General features: G+C 41.8%; 2 protein-coding genes across 2 annotated transcripts; both read left to right on the top strand.

The window, feature by feature from the left end:
• Nucleotides 1-326: 326 nt before the first annotated feature.
• LOC108603675 (CG31041) lies at nt 327-638 on the top strand. Its single transcript, XM_033294111.1, has one exon. The coding sequence runs from the start codon at nt 366-368 to the stop codon at nt 606-608; it is 243 nt and encodes an 80-aa protein (XP_033150002.1). The 5' UTR covers nt 327-365; the 3' UTR covers nt 609-638.
• A 2,391-nt stretch (nt 639-3,029) lies between these two features.
• LOC108602645 (CG10911) lies at nt 3,030-3,805 on the top strand. The gene is made up of 2 exons (XM_017990791.1): nt 3,030-3,468; nt 3,524-3,805. The coding sequence occupies exons 1-2, from the start codon at nt 3,103-3,105 to the stop codon at nt 3,740-3,742; spliced, it is 585 nt and encodes a 194-aa protein (XP_017846280.1). The 5' UTR covers nt 3,030-3,102; the 3' UTR covers nt 3,743-3,805.
• The last annotated feature ends 12,147 nt before the right edge of the window (nt 3,806-15,952 follow it).

Below are 15,952 nucleotides of genomic sequence, written 5' to 3'. Positions count from 1 at the left end.
AGTAGTAATCAAATGTAGCGAATGGTCCGGATATCACAGAGAAAGATCAAAATTGCTAAGGGAAGTACGTTATACCTGTTATAATGACTATTTTTAGATTATAACGATAAGGAAATTCTTCTAAGTAATAGATTAATAATTCTGAGAGAGGTACATTACCTTCACGCGTATCATAAATACTGTCATAAAAGATCAAGAGCTTTTTAGTGTAGTGATAGCAACAAAAGTCCAGCGGCTCTTTGCTGACGACTTAATAAGTTTATCAATAGGAAACGCGACTGAAAAATGCCCCAGTTGCTTTCCATAAATATGGCTGTGCCAACTTGTTGACCAGACAGAAAGGTTTTGTGCTCGAAAGAAAAACAATGTTCGTGAAAGTGGTAACAGTCTTGCTAGTGGTTGGCGTAGCCACCGCAGCACGCCCAGCGCCTATGAGTATGGATCGCCAGTTGGTGGATATGTTGATGCACTACAGCGTAGAAAGAGCTGCCAATCCTGCACTAACTCAATATTGCTTCAATCGCTATTTACCCATTCTCGACGCCCATTCCGCGGAGTATTCTCGTGAGTACCAGGCTTGTGGGGATTCTTTGAATCGCCTGATTTAGCCGCTGACGCTAAGTACAGAGAATCAAATGGAATCCGCGGCAGGGCTGCGATGAAAACAGTCTGCTGATCAATCGAAAAATGCAACAGCCAGCCCAACTTATGTGCACAAATTACCAACCTTTGAATAGCTGGAGGGACAAAGAAGTTAAGTAGAGAGTAGAATATAGGTAGTAAAAGTGTAAACGATTTGAGAAATATACTGATGATGCTTTAGACTAATACGGTAATCACGTTGATGGATTCATCCCTTGCAAGACGCCATCTTAATAATACAGGCATATCGTGCTCTAGGAGCTGATATACAGGCCTATTGATGACTAGTTCATCCGAAATGTTGCTAAGAAGTCTCACCGCTATAATACAATGGGACAATACCAAGGTAGAAAATAGAGCCTGGTTGATGGAGTAATGCTCGTGAATGCATTTGGGCAGTGGATCACGGAGACGCGACGCAGCTCCACATACAGAAGCAGAGATAAAAAAGTCAGAGCATGGAAACTAAGAGAGTAGAATATACAAATATTATTCTGCGCATGACTAAGCTTAAACTCTGTGCTAATGGTCTGATCAGTTATAATAATACTTATTATTATCAATTCTGAACTGCACGTAATTCATTTCTGTTTAACCAGCTCTAATCAATTAGCTTGTTAGATAAGCACAACAACATCAATTAAAGAAATGCAATGCGTGTCTACCACTGAGAGCTGGAGAAAGTGAGATTCTATATAAATACGAGATTTGAGACTTTTTCGATTCACAATTCACTATGAAGATGTGTCGGAAATTATGCCTTGCTACTGCTGCTGGCTGGGACTGAGCCTTGGCTAACGTGCTTTCTATCTTAACAACTATCGCTCCGAAGACTAGAGCGAAGGAATGTTCTTCAAGAGCTGCAGATTGGAGAGCCAATAGTACTGCTGAAACTCATTCAGGATCAACGCAGGCATAGTGCCCTATAAACCTTTACCTAGATACGCACATAAATTGATGCCAGCGTTACCTATCATACTAAGTCCGATTATGACCTCGTGCGCACTAGACAAATTCTATAGAACGCAATAGACAGTAAGGTGTACACCACCCTAGTACGTATAGAACGAGTGCCGTTCGACAGGAAGAAACAGAATGTCTATGAGATTGTAGCGATGCACGAATACTATACTGATGTTATTGTTATACGCAGACGACTTGCCATTTGAAGCTTCTATTTGAATGTCATTTATCTACACCGTAAGAGGCATCGCGACTAAAACTCTGATTTCATACTGTTTAACCAATATACTCACCATTGTTACCACAGGCTTGCTATAGAGCCCAGATCTTCTACACGGTCGTTTTCGCACAGCAACACAGGGATTGCTGCTTGCCCGGTGAAGCTATCTATGTTTAAATGGTATTGGAACACCTGAGTTTGAACAAATGCGTTAGGACTAGTGCTTGTAAGTTCGTTTTGCCTATGTGAAAACACAAGCAAGTTATTACGACCAGTGAAGCGTCTTGTTGCTGCTAGCAACAAGTATATCCTTCACTACCACCGTACCCGCTCCACCCCTACCTATTCTACCCCTACCAATCCTACCCCTACCGCTCCTACCCCTACCGATCCTACCCCTACCGATCCTACCCCTACCCCTCATTAATACATGTTCAACCTACAACAGCCTATTGAATAAAAAAAATTAATAAATAATTTTGCATGACTATAAACAAAAGCTGAAAATGTTTTACTTTTATATAAATTTTGCAGCCAATTAAGTAGTATATATCTATAAGTTAATTTATTTTCATTCATTAAATAAATAATAAATTTTTAACTGCTTAAGAATTTGTAATGTACGAAAACGCAGTTTGAATAAAAAATAAATTTTATATTGCGCCAATATTAGTGTGCGCCAATCAAGAGTAGTTTGGACAACATACTTGCTGGACCTCTTACACACAGAGTATAAATTTTATTGTTTTAAATAAGGCTTCAAAGAGCTTTAAGTCAACTTGAAAATAAAACAAAGTTGTAGAATCCCGAATGTAATTTGTTTTAGCAATATTACAAGCAATTGGCCATTTAAGAGATTGATGATTTTTAGCCAAGCTATGACAAAAACATAAATGCTACGTCCTTGCACTGAATGAATTTTGTGCCAGAGCAATTAAACAAGAAAGTAGTCTTAATATCAATTTTACAGATAAGCTGGCATGGCTAAAAATGCCAAGACTATTGTAGAGATTAAAAGGAAATTGACACTTTTAATTGTGCTTTAATTTGTTTCATTTATCGTGGAAAAAGTAAGTCGTTTGAAGCAAGCAACAAACAATTTATTAATTAATTGCACATAATGGGAAACGGATATTTGATAAGACGCTAAAGTGTGTAATTTGGCTAAAAACAAGAACATTAATTGTGCCAGATATAATTGTAGGGGTTTATTGAGCTATAAAAGCTGAAACAGTTGCCAATGCTATAATCAGACTGGGAGTTATCACGGCATAGAAATGACTAAGAAATGCTGTTACTTACTGCTCGTGCTGCTGCTTGGCATGGGCGTGCAAGCAAAGTTGGATATGAGCAGTATCTGGAAACTGAAGCAACAATCGCAGGCGCTAGGAGCTGAATTTTCCAACAATAGCCCCAATTGCTTTGGCTACTACACGCCCCAGCTGGATGGCATATTGCAAACGTACGAGAGCAACTATAACACTTGCAATCTAAACTATAATCAGCAAATTACTACCGAGAATGCGCGCTGGCAATACGCACGTGATGAGATCTACGTATCCAGTAAAAACTCCTGCGGGGCGGTGAATAATTGCGGAAGCTGGAAGGACTATGTGGATGCTCTTGAGTGCTATGCGCAAGCTGTAAGTAGAGAGTGATATTTTTAATTTGATATTATATAATATATTGCCGATTTAGGGCAACGAGCAAGCCTTGATTATGTATGCCATATCCGCTGATGCTACTGAATTGGTCACCGAAATGAGCGCAGCCTATCAATCTATCGAGACTGTAAAGACAATTTGTGTGAACAATGCCGAGAGGACTTATGTGGAGAACACGGCTAAGACCTATGAGTACTTGAATGCTTGCTTGAATGGTACTGGGCCCTTGCCGACAGTTCCCACTCCCCGGTAGTTCGACAGCTTTCTATACTACTCCACGTCCGTACGATCGGGGATTACTGGGTAAGACTTTGTATGCTTAAAATAACAATAAACAAAGTACATTTCAAATATAATTGTTATATAATTTTTTAAAATCACTACTTGAATTACTTAGACCACCCGATTAGAAAGCCAAAAACCATGCAACTAATTTTTTATGTCAAATTTTACGACAATTTGAGGCAACAAAGGGCGCAGAAAATTCCCACACACACTGAAGGAGGTACAAAAGATAATGCCTGGCGATATGCCTGGCCGATTATCATCAATGGACAGTGGACAGTAGCATTGATCTAAAAAGAAAATGCTTGCGTTTATGACCTGGCCACACCCATGTCTGTGTGCTCAGGTATAGAAATCGTTGCACAATCTTGTACTACACGCCAGGTCCTTATTCTTATCCTTTTTATATTCTTTGCTGCTCTTTGAGTTGCCGCCTCCGGCAGGTTACCAAAATTTTGCGCTTAATTAATTTCATATATTAAACAGCAAAATGTCAAATGTTGGAAAATTGAGTTGTAAGCTGTAGACTCTGAGAGACTGAAACCTCAATGAGCTGAGGCTGGAGTAGGCGTCAAACTGTTTTGAAAAGGACGCTGGCTGCTGCCGCGTCGAACGTCGAACTCCAGAGAGTATTTGTTTTGTAGCCGACGACGACGTCGGGACTACAATTGCCAGTCATGTCTTCATAAATTTTATTGAATTGAACTGCAACTAAGCGCGAGCCGCAGCCCAGAGCTGGAGCTGGAGCTGGAGCTGAATACATGCAGCCCAACATACAAAACGGCTCCGTGTCTGCAAGTGCCGCAGTGGGGCAAGTGGGTGTGGGAGGGGAGGAGCGCAGCCTTTGGTTGCCTTGCGTCTATTTTGACTATTTCATCTTTTGCCGACGCTATGTACACAGCCTTAAATTGAATCGTTACAAATTTTGTTGCTCGTTATAGCAAGCGTTTTATTGCCCAACCAGTTTTGGCCTGGTCCAATGCAAAGCAGACGCAAAACGCAGACATAGACAGCAGCGCCCCATACAAAGAGCTACACAGATTATGATCGCTGGCGATTCTAGCGATCTAAGACAGCAGAGTACGCCCTCACCAAGAGAGTCGAGCGACTCTCTCCCACTCTCTTTGTCGCTCAGTTTCTCTGCACGGTAGCGCTCAGTTGGCTGCAGCGTTAAATAACTTCATTAAATGCCCTTTGACATTTAGGCCTGGCTTATTTATGTGTCGCTGTGGCAGATGCCCGTCTCTTGGAGCGGCTATCGCTGCACTCGGATCTAGAACGTGCACACAGGTAGTAGCTCTATAAATTAACTAATCATCTGATAATGAAACTGTTTACAAGCCAAGACTTGGACATACGCCCACAGCAGTAGCCGCAGCAGTCAAGTAAACTAAACATTTACATCATTTTGTTTTTTACTTTAAGTGTCTCTTGTCAACGCTGATTAGTTGTTTTTTATTATTTTATATAGTTTTTATGCACTGCAGCCGGCCTGGCAGCTAATTGCTCTAATTTCTAGCTAACTAGACGAGCAGCCAGCCAGCCAGCCAGAGCGAGCGGGTACAGTGGGGCTTGGGCTTGGGACATATTTCGGCGCTGCCATAAATAAAGGATCTGTAGGCTGACGCAGCTTGCGCCCATCGATGCTTATCAAGCTGAGTTCTGGCCAAAGGTAGCTTCGAATTTGTCTGCCTGGCTTGTAGATTTATTTTTGGGTTTTTGGGTTGCGCATTTGGCGGCCCTTTTGGGCAAAACAATAGCAATTTTGGCATTTGGATTTGGATGCGAGTAAGCTAAAGATTTATTAAGCGAGCGGCGTTTAAGTCTACGCTAATATACTTTAACTAAAAGTTGGCCAAAACTAAGAGACACTTCAAAACACAGCTAGCTAATAAAATAAAGTGGCTTTTAATTAAAACAAATTTATTAGCTGCTTAAATGTTTGTAGAGCATTTCAGCAGTGTCATATAAATTTGCTGACTCTGACTTAGGGACGCGACCAGGCTGATCGATATGCGCCGGCAATCTGAATCTTGAATCGGCAATTTCTGTCCGTCTGTCTGTCTGTCGTTTGTCGCTTGTCGTCGCCTGTGCATGTTTGACCACAGAAATTATTATGTATCTCGAAGCGATTAACAGACGCATTTCAACTTTATTGCGCCAGATCATTATCTGTGCCACATCGGTACCTTTGCTTTTGCGTTTATTGAATAATTGCTACCAAAAATAAATAAAAAGCTGTACGAGAGCAGCAAATCATTAGATTCATGATCAGTTGAGCTTCAAAGCCAACAGCGCCCGCCGATTAACAAGCACTCGCAAATGCCACTGAGACTGAATCTGCGACTTCGACCGACTGCAAAGTGAAACTTTGGCTTTCGCTATGGCTTGGCGACGATTTCACCCAGTGCCACACTTAGTAGAAGTCGAGGCAAAAGAAATGAGAACAAGCCACAGCTTGGAGTTGGACGTGCCATTGCGGGTGGCTTTGGTAATTAGACAACAAGTGTCTAAAAGGCGCATCGCGGCCAGTTCAAAAGAGATGCGCATTGCCCACTCACTAATGAGCAGCCGAAATGCGAGAGTCGGCTTGGAGTCGACCACTTGGAGTCCATCCAGTTTGCAGAGGTGTGAAAATTGTTGCCGCCTTTGGGCAATTGAGCGCTTGACTCTGCGCACTCATTGTGCAAATAAATTAATCATAAGGAAATCGCTGTGTGTGCCGGCCAAACGAGCTCTTTAAGTTGGCCGCTAATTTTCATATACATATATGATGATTTGCTTTATAAATTAGGCAGCTCTGTATGGTGTCTATGGTCCAGCACTTAGCCGTAGCCGTAGTCAAAGTCGGAGTCGGGACTGCCGCTTGTCAAATAATTGAAGATTGTTTGTGTTTTGTTTTCTGATTTTTTGATCAGACCGCCGTGCCGCGCTTCGGAAGCGGCTTCTGTGGCAACCGAATCGATTTAATTTGTTTGCGCAGCGGCAGCGTTTGGTAATGGAAAGCTAAGTGGCCAATGGACAAACAGTTGTTTGGCTAAAAGGCCAAAAATTAAAAACAATAAAAACAACAACCTAAAACTGTTTGCTTGTTTGTCTAGTCGTTTTGGCTGACAAATTGTTAAAGCTGCAGCTAAAATTCAAAATGCCGACTGACTTTTAAATGCTTGACAAACTTTCGTTAATTGGCTCATGATTTATCAATATTAACAATACAATTTTATCGCTTAATCCCGACAAAGAAAATATGCTTTGGCACCCACACACACACATAAACACACTGTCTAAATTGGGGAGGTTTGTCGGCACAATTGAGGGTGTTAGCGTTAACCACCCGTAGCCAAAGGCAATGGCAAGCTCTGCTTAAGCATTCGCTTCACCCCTCAGCAGTAGCTATGATATATGATTATAGGCGATACTATACTCAGTATGCTGTTTGTATTTTTGATGCTGCCGATAAGCAGAGCAGCATTTAACCCACACGCTCTGGCTGCTCTACATAGATGTAGCACTCTTGCTCTTAATAACCCCTACCCCTTCCCTTCCCACATCATTTGCCAGTTAAGCAAAAGTTCCACCCCCGCCAACTCCAATTCCAACTCCAACTCCAGCTTGGTGTCAGGGTCTTCATCCTGTTGTCGGCGCATATTAATCCAATTATCATGCAGTGTGCACGAAATCACTTAATCGCCTCAAATCCGGAAGGCGCTGCCAATGACTTAACTACGTTTACATTTGGTTACAGTGCGCCCATACTTAGTTGTCCGCTAGCCAATGGGTTAAGCCATGGGGGCTGGTTACAGCAAATAGGGGTTCTCAGATTGATTATAACTAATCGCTTACAAAGGAAGTTCAATTATGAATGTCTAAAACGAAAATAATTTAAGTTAAAGCAAAAAGCTAAGCAGCTTTTTCTATTCTATTACCATCGATTAAAGTTAAACTAGCGAGAGAGAGAAACATTAAAGAATATGTTTGTGATGTATTTTATTTGTAATTATATAAATTGCTTTTTATATTAAAACTTGAGCAAAAATCAATTGTTTTTAAGACTTTGCTATCTATTTTTAATTCGTCTATAAACCAATAATCCAATAAGTATTATATATGTTTAGCAAATATGTTTAACTCTTTTGAACTATATCAATGTACAGTCAAAACAACTTTTAAGGAATCCATGCATATATTTTTATCTATATTGAATATATAGTACAATGCATTAAACTTCTGCTTATTGTTTTCATATAAGTATTGTCACAAACTTTTTAATATTAATATTCAGATGACCCTTGATCATTGTTATTATGCTTATTTAACATGTATAAACATTTTAGGGCAATGTAACTTCCTTTTTTCATCCCCCTTTGCTAGTGGCAGGCCAAAGAAAAAATAAACAATTTGATTTAATTAAAAAATTATGGGATTACACATATTAATGCTTGTCGAGCCAATATATATGCAAATTGCACACACACACACTACTCGTCCGTCCGGGTGGGGGTTGCAAGGTAAGCGAGGGGATGTGGGAAAAAAAGACTACGGCGAGTGTCGCATATTAAAGAATATTTTATTTGCTTTTATTACACACAGCACGCCCAGAGCAGAGCACACAGTGCAAACGTAGGCAGGAGCTGGCAGAGACCAGGAGCCATAGCTCAACTGCTGCTGCTGCTGCTGCTGCTGGTCCGCCCAACTTTTGCGTACCGGAAGCTTCGCGCACAGAGACGCTGACGACAACAAGAAAAAAATCCAAATGAAGCGAGCAGAAAAAAATGAACTTGGCAGAGATGGAAGAGGCAGTGGCAGAGGCTGAGAAATCTAATAAATTGTGCCACTGTCACTTGGCTTAGTGAAGGATAACTGGCCACACGCCCACTGCAACAACAACAACAGCAACAGCAACAATAGAAACATTTAGAGCACTGTGGGACTGTGGCTCATCAAAAATTCATAACGCGCCACGTAATAAAAATTATTCAAATTTTTCGCAGCCACCAACGAGCGTAGAGTAAAGTAAAAGAGAGGGGGAAAGCTGAGGCAACTAAATTGCGGTGATGTTTCATAAGGATGCTGGGCGAAAAGGCAAACGTTGAAAAGGACAAATCACACCCTCGATTATGATGCGCAAACATACACGCGTACACACACACATAACACATACTGTATATAAAAGATTGGGTGGGGGGGCAAAGGCGTCTGAGGCGTGTGCCCAAACGGAAATTGAATGATTTTGCGCAACAGTCGCGGAAGTTGCTACTTTATAGTCATTTAGTGGTTGGACAACTGACAGCCGTAGCAGGACAATGCCTTGGCTGAGCTTATCACAGGACTCAGCACACACAGAAGTCAGCTTGAGAGCGAGCATATTGCTGAGCGAGTGTCACATGGGGATTATAAGTTGTATCATTGCCAATTTTGCAACCACAAGCAGCGGCGCTTAAAAAATGTTTAACATTCGAAATCGAAACCAGACGCCAGCCCGCCAGCTAAGTCAGATAACAACATAAAGAAGAGTGCCGCAGTCAAAATTCAAAGTCAGCAGCGCTGTTTCCGCCGGATGTGTAATTTGATACTTTTACACCAAACGCCGTCCATTGATAAAGGGTTCGCTACTGCTGCTGCAGCAAGCCACGCTAATTTCTACAATTGACTCTTGCCAAAACCTGCGGCAAAGGAAGCTGTCGTTAGGTCTGACGCTGATGTTGTTGCTGCTGCTGCTGAGTCTGTGATGCGTCCCAGGGTACGGCGCCTCAGCCACGCACATAACGAGCTCCTTTTTTGTAATATTTTGTGCATTTCAATGCAATTTCCGCTGCTGGCATGACATACTAGCTAAAGCCAAAGGAACAATGCAGCGCAGCGCGAAGCAAAGCTGAGTCTGCAGCTTCAACCTTAGCTTGTGTTTACTGTACGTGCAATATTCACAATTGCACATTGACAAGATTCCACGAAACTCTTGTGTGTTTGGCTTTAGCCATTGCAATGAATCGCGCTCTGTCGGTCCGTCCGTCCGTCTTGCAATGTGAGTGAGTGAACTGTCAGAATTGACGTGGGGCGTATAAATTTTACATTCAACGCAAACTTAATCGAATTGAGCGCTGTATATGGTCAACAGCCAACGTTGCCTGTTAGCCAGTTATGCAGTTAGCCAAAGCTGCACTGCTCCATTGCAGGCATTATGAAGACATCAGCGTGGCGCAGGGCAATTTGTGGAACGCCACAGCGAGCGTAGATTATGCATGGAGTCGAGCTGAGCTCTTGGCCAATTTGATGGCGGGGGAATGCATTTATCACAGCCCCAAATGCGCAACATTGTTCGACCAAAAGCCTACTCGGCGCGCATTAATGGGCCACCTTGTAATTTAATAAGAGCAAGCGTATTAAACAATTTTTTTTTGCTGGTTTTTTTCTTTTTTTTTTGTTGCTACCATCAACTGGGGACACATTGCGCCGCATTTTCCAATCAGCATAAAAAATTTATCAAATCAAATTCAAATGTTGGCTTCACTCTCGGCACAAAACGTGCGCATAAAATGCAAAGCAGTTGTATAAAAATCACATGCCAATCAATGTACTCCAACCCCCAACCCCACACCCCACTTATCCTGAGCTCCATTTGGCAGCCATAAGCAACACCGTTACCATTTGCGCCGCCATTGAGCTGGCGCCATATTGATGATGGCGCTACGTGATGTTTTGCTTGGCGAAATTAAACGAAAATTTGCATGTGAAAAGAACCTTTTCATTGGCTCTGTGTGTGTGGTGTGTGTGTGCTTGAAATTGAAAACGCTTAAATTGAAATTAAATCACAAACCAATCGCAGCTTTATTTACTTACTGACGGCAGCTGCGCACAAATCGCTTAAACTCAAATTGATTTGTCAATATTTAATTAGGCAACAGCTATGCGGGCTGCTAGTCTTTGATGTCCTGTGCGCTTCCTGCGGATTAGCTGGCGGTCTCTTGCTTTTAACATATCGCTTACAAGCGCTCTCAAAAAAATATTTATAATACGCTAGCGTTTTGTTTAAATTAGCGCGCCTAGTCGCGCTATTGTCAATCAATCAATGCACACAATCAGCAATAAATGTCAACTGTGCCTAAATACAATTAAAGGCTTTTGCCTGCCAAGGCAGGCAGGACCTGCACTAAGAGGCTTAATTTTTTGGCCAAACGCCAAGAAATTCGCCGTCACCTCGCACGTGAAAAAAACGTGTCCCATTGACATTTAGCTTGATGAATGATCCCAGAAATCCAAAGATTCCCAGCCCATTGTCCAAAATGCCTTTGACTGACTGCTGACACGTGACTTGGACTTGTACTTGCTATGCCAAAGTCCAATACGGAAACTGCGTTGGTGCTTGGATTTGATTTGGGCTGAGGGCCGAGCCTTAGCTGTGATTGCCAGTTATGCTTACAAGTAAGCAATAATTGAATTTTCTAAGTTTAGATTTCACCTGTAGAGGTTCGTGTTGGCAACTAGAAATTTAAATTGCAGCTATAGAGATTTATATAGTAGTTCAAGCGAAGCTTTGATTATTGTTAAAAGTTTTAATTTAGTACTTTTAGTCATAAGAGGATTACAAAGTTCAGTGACTATTTAAATTTTAAATATTCTTAATTAGCTACAAGAGCAAATTAAGTTCGATTTGGGAAGCTTAGCATATTGTAATCTATTAAAAGATTTTAACAGAAGAGCATCAAATAATGTTTTTTGCTATATTTGAAACAATTTTTAATTTAATGGCAAATTAAATCATTTCGATGATTAAGACAACTTTTCACATGTCTAGTAAGTTTCCATTGTACTTTCGTTTTAGCTCTTAACAATATTTATTATTTACTGGCACCGTGTGATAATTTGCTGTTATTGAGTGGAGTGTCAAACTGTCAATTGGCCACAACACGTATACGCATCCGGCATCATTAGCACATGTAAAGAGGCATCTGCTAGATACAGTCAACGTATCAATGTCAAATCGTCTTTTGATTTTGCAGTTTATTTTATGCAACAGCAAACGGAAATTTTACATCAATGCACAACTTTTGATTCTCCCTCTCTCTCTCTCTCTCTCTCTCTGTTTTTCTTTTTCGCTGTGTTTTTCTGCTGCTGCGTTTCCTGTTGTTGTCAATAACTAATTCGTTTGTCATTTTCCGTTTGCATAACTGGCAACAACTATAACAAAATGGCGCATGTTTGCATGTGTGTGTGAGTTGTGTGTGTGTGTGTGTGTGGCATGGACAAAGTTTTGTTAGCATCTTGTGGCTGGCACTTGTCGTTGCTTGTTTATCGCCTCAACTTGCAAAAACATTCAAAACATATTGCAAATGTTGCTCATTGTTGCTGCTGTTGCTGTTGAAGTGTCAATTTTGTAGTGTTGCTCATAAAAATGGCAGCGTGTGGATTGTCAAGCCTATGAAAACTGTTGACGCTGTGATTTACATTAATTTGCAATTTCTCATGCTGTGTGCTCAAGCAGCTCAATTTGATGTGTGTGGGTGAGTCGTAAAAGAAATAGGCAAGCTTTTATTTTTATGTAAATGACGCTTAGGATCAAGCTGAAAGTGGCTGCTATCCTGGCACGCTTTAAGCTTTATTAAAACGCTGCTCTGGCCCTGCATATCCTTGGGAGCCATCAACTGGTTTGCCAAGTGGCTGCGATTTGCATTTCGCAATAACATTTGCCTGCCTGCAAAATGTTAATTTAGTGCGCGATGCAATGCGTTGACGGTCGATGTCTGACGACAGCGCAAGATCGACATCAACATGGACGCTTTTTATGCAGATGCATCAGTCAGTCATTCAGCCAGCCAGCCAGTCAGTCAGTTAGACAGTCGTTGGCGAACGTCATAAAGCGCTCAGCACAAGACTTGACATTTCAATTTGCAAACAGTTCTCTCGTCTCGGCGAACGAGATTGCGAAAACCTGCAGACAGGACAGGACATACGACAAGACATGCAAATATGCAAATCAAACACATTCAATGCGCTGACAATTTTTTTCAGCTAAAACTAAATATGCAATAATGTTGCTCGTTCCTCTCTGTTTGCCATCAGCCATCAGCCATCAGCGCTGCAGCAGCCTGTCTCACGTTATTTTCGTTAATTTATATTTGCCGCGTGCCGCGCACACAAATAATCCACACGTAATATAATAAAGAAGAGAAAAAGCGCTGCCAGCCAAAGGGCAACAAGCAATTACAAAAAGTTACTGTAATCCTTAGGCAGAGATTCTGCTCCTGGAACTGGTACTGGTACTGCTGCCTGTCATAGTTACAAGCGCTAAGCCGCTTAGCATTGTTGACTTTCACATGGAAGCAGCAGGCCAGGCCACTTAGGGGTTGCTGCTGCGCTTGATCCTTGCCAACTTCAGTTGTGTGTGTGCGTGTGTTTGTTGTTTTGTCTATTGCTTTTTGTGATGTGTGATTAGCCTATTAGCCAAACAACACAGCCCAGAAAAAAATGCACTGCTGATGAGAAATGTAAATAGTGAAAATGATGAGCAGCAGCAGCAGCAATCAAATGCAAATGTCCGCAAGGCGTTGTCAAATCAAATGCAGCTCACTCGAGCGTGGGATTCGAGAGTTTTCGAGTTTAATTATTAGCATGCCTTTGTTTTTAGCCAATTAGAGTGACCACTGTACTTTGGAGTGCGCGCTGGCAATAAATCAGTTAAGCTTATGGCTTACATTATAAGCATGTCTGGCTTAAATCCATGCAACTGCATTGTCTTCTTCTGCTTATTGACGAAAATTTCAGAAATTTTAATTTAAAATATTTTTTTGAATGCTAAACTGTTGACTCTTTGCACCAAGCGCAACCCAACTCAGCATCAAGAGGCAGGCAAGCAGCCAAGCGCTTAGTTCTGGCCATAGACCCGAGCAGCCAGCCCAAATCCAAAAACCAGCTAAGCAAACTCCACGACAAAAGGCCACAAAAGCGAGACAAAAGAACAAAAGCGCGCGACAAACAAAACTCAAAAGCAAACACGCTGCCAAAGCGACTGATCGCTTAGAGTCGCTGAGTCTGTAGAGTGGGAGCCCTGAGGGGGTGTCCATACTAACTTTGGTAGTCAAAACTAAGGCTAAGACTGAGACTGCGACTGCGACTGGGACGAGGACCGTCGTCGGCAAGGATCGTGTCGCTCGTTTGTTTCTGCTGAAAATCTTAAAATTCTCGCAATTTCATGTTCGTTAAATTTTGATGTTGCAAATAAATTGAATTGTTAAACGTGCAACTTCGAATGTTGTCGTTGACTCAACATTGCTGTTGGCTGTTGCTGTTGCTCTTGCTGTTATTGTTGTTGCTGTTGTTATTGCTGTTGTGAATTGCAGGCGCATATTTAAACAAATGATGGTCAGATTTGGCGGCAGAGCCGCGTTGCACTGAAAGATGAGCATCGCCTGCTGGCTGCTCTATGAAAGGAAAGGGTAGGGGGGAGGGCAGTCAAGGTAACAAAAGCAGTGAACTGATTCAATATAAACGAGGGTGCAGCAAAAAATTGTATTATAATTTTTATAAACCAAACTTTAACTGCTTTTGAAACTTTGCAAGCAACCCTCGCTGCAGCTTTCGCATCAGTTACAAGTCAACTGGTCAGCCACAGCCCAAAACCTAAAGAAGAAGCAGCAGAAGAATTGTCGCATTGCCCCGAGGCCCTTTTGTTATTGTGAGTTAAAATATTTATTTGTCGTAGCGCCTGGCCGGAGTGAGAAATTCTGATGGGTTTCTTATTTGCTTCGGCCTGGCCTGTTTGCATATGTCCGGTCACAGCGATGACTACATTAGCCGCATGCATAATAAACCGTACTTCAGTCTGCACAACACCCAGCCCCAGCTCCAGCCAAGCCACATTGCTATTGGATGCGATTTTTATATGGAAATGCGCTGCCAACAATGGCTTCATATTTTCATCGAACTCCGATGCTGCTGCTCTCGGCTCTCGGCTTCGCATTCAGCATTCAAATCCTTGTTGCACCTTTGACATGTTCGTTTCGCATGATTTATGCAGCCATGGTATGTCGCTTGCTTTTGGCATTGGCTGCCAGCAGCAGCAGCAACTACAACAGCAACAGCAATAGCATGTGAAAAATTAAGTGATATTTTTGAATTTGTTGGCAGCCATCGACGAGTTTGGGTGCCCAACTGTGGCTTGTAATTGATGCCGCTGCTCTCAATCATTGCCCAAATAGTTGCTTGATCTTTTCTATTTCTATGCCATCAATAGATAGAATTATTAAATGGCTGTTTGTTGTTTCTATTGTCAGGCGACTTGTTTGCCCATTAATTCATCATTATTAAGACGTCAACGTTGCGGTTGACATTTGTACACCCCGAACAGACCAGAGCGGACTGTCTTCCCATGCGGGCCACTTGACATCTGCTTAGATGTTAGATTTTTTGCTTTGCCCAAACTCAACTGCACCTGCAACTTTGATTGATGCTAATTTTACTTGACATTATTGCAAGTTAAACTACATTTATCATAAGATATGATCTGGCTATGTTACGATTATAAATTGACAAGCTGGGAAAGGATTATCATAAACTTATGCATATGATTAGCTAGCTTGACCCTTTGAGGCAGCTGTCTTAGCTGGAACTTCACTTTCAATCTCACTTATCGTTTGTTTAATTTCTAATTCTATACAACTTTTAAGTCAGTTTAAAACTTTACAACTGCGCTGCGCTGGTTTATGGCTCTACTCAAATTAGTAATGCTGCTGGCCTTTTGTTAAGTCTCGACGCTCAGAACATCGCTCAACCGCCTAATTAATGCCAACTGTGCTGTGCTGTGCTGAAATTTACGTTTTGAATGCTTAATTGGTCGACTATGGGGCTATCAGAGCCGTCGCATCAAATCACATGGCTATTTGTTATATCAACACCAGCGCCAGACAGTTAACAGCTAAAGCAGCTGAAACACGCAAAGCCAAGCACACGCACAGGGCCCACCCAACACCCGCACACACACACACGCACACACAGACACAGAGATACATATATATATAATATATATAATGGGTATATAAGCAGTGTGACGCCATTGCAAAATCACAAAATGCCTTCCTTCACTTTTCGCGCTTAATTAAACAATTAAATTTAATTACGGTTAATATGGCTCTAATTGCTGTATTTCCTACGCTCTCGCTGCCACGCCACGCCATGGCCACGCACA

Source organism: Drosophila busckii, chromosome 3R, assembly GCF_011750605.1.
Source record: "Drosophila busckii strain San Diego stock center, stock number 13000-0081.31 chromosome 3R, ASM1175060v1, whole genome shotgun sequence".
NCBI lineage: Eukaryota > Metazoa > Arthropoda > Insecta > Diptera > Drosophilidae > Drosophila > Drosophila busckii.
Note: the sequence above shows the minus strand (reverse complement) of the source record. Positions and strands in the feature narration are given on the sequence as shown.

Bases quoted from the DNA above. Each gene is read 5' to 3' on its own strand.
- LOC108603675 (XM_033294111.1), top strand. From the start codon at position 366: ATGTTCGTGAAAGTGGTAACAGTCTTGCTAGTGGTTGGCGTAGCCACC.
- LOC108602645 (XM_017990791.1), top strand. From the start codon at position 3,103: ATGACTAAGAAATGCTGTTACTTACTGCTCGTGCTGCTGCTTGGCATG. The intron at 3,469-3,523 runs GTAAGTAGAGAG...TTGCCGATTTAG, and splicing joins TTGAGTGCTATGCGCAAGCT to GGCAACGAGCAAGCCTTGAT.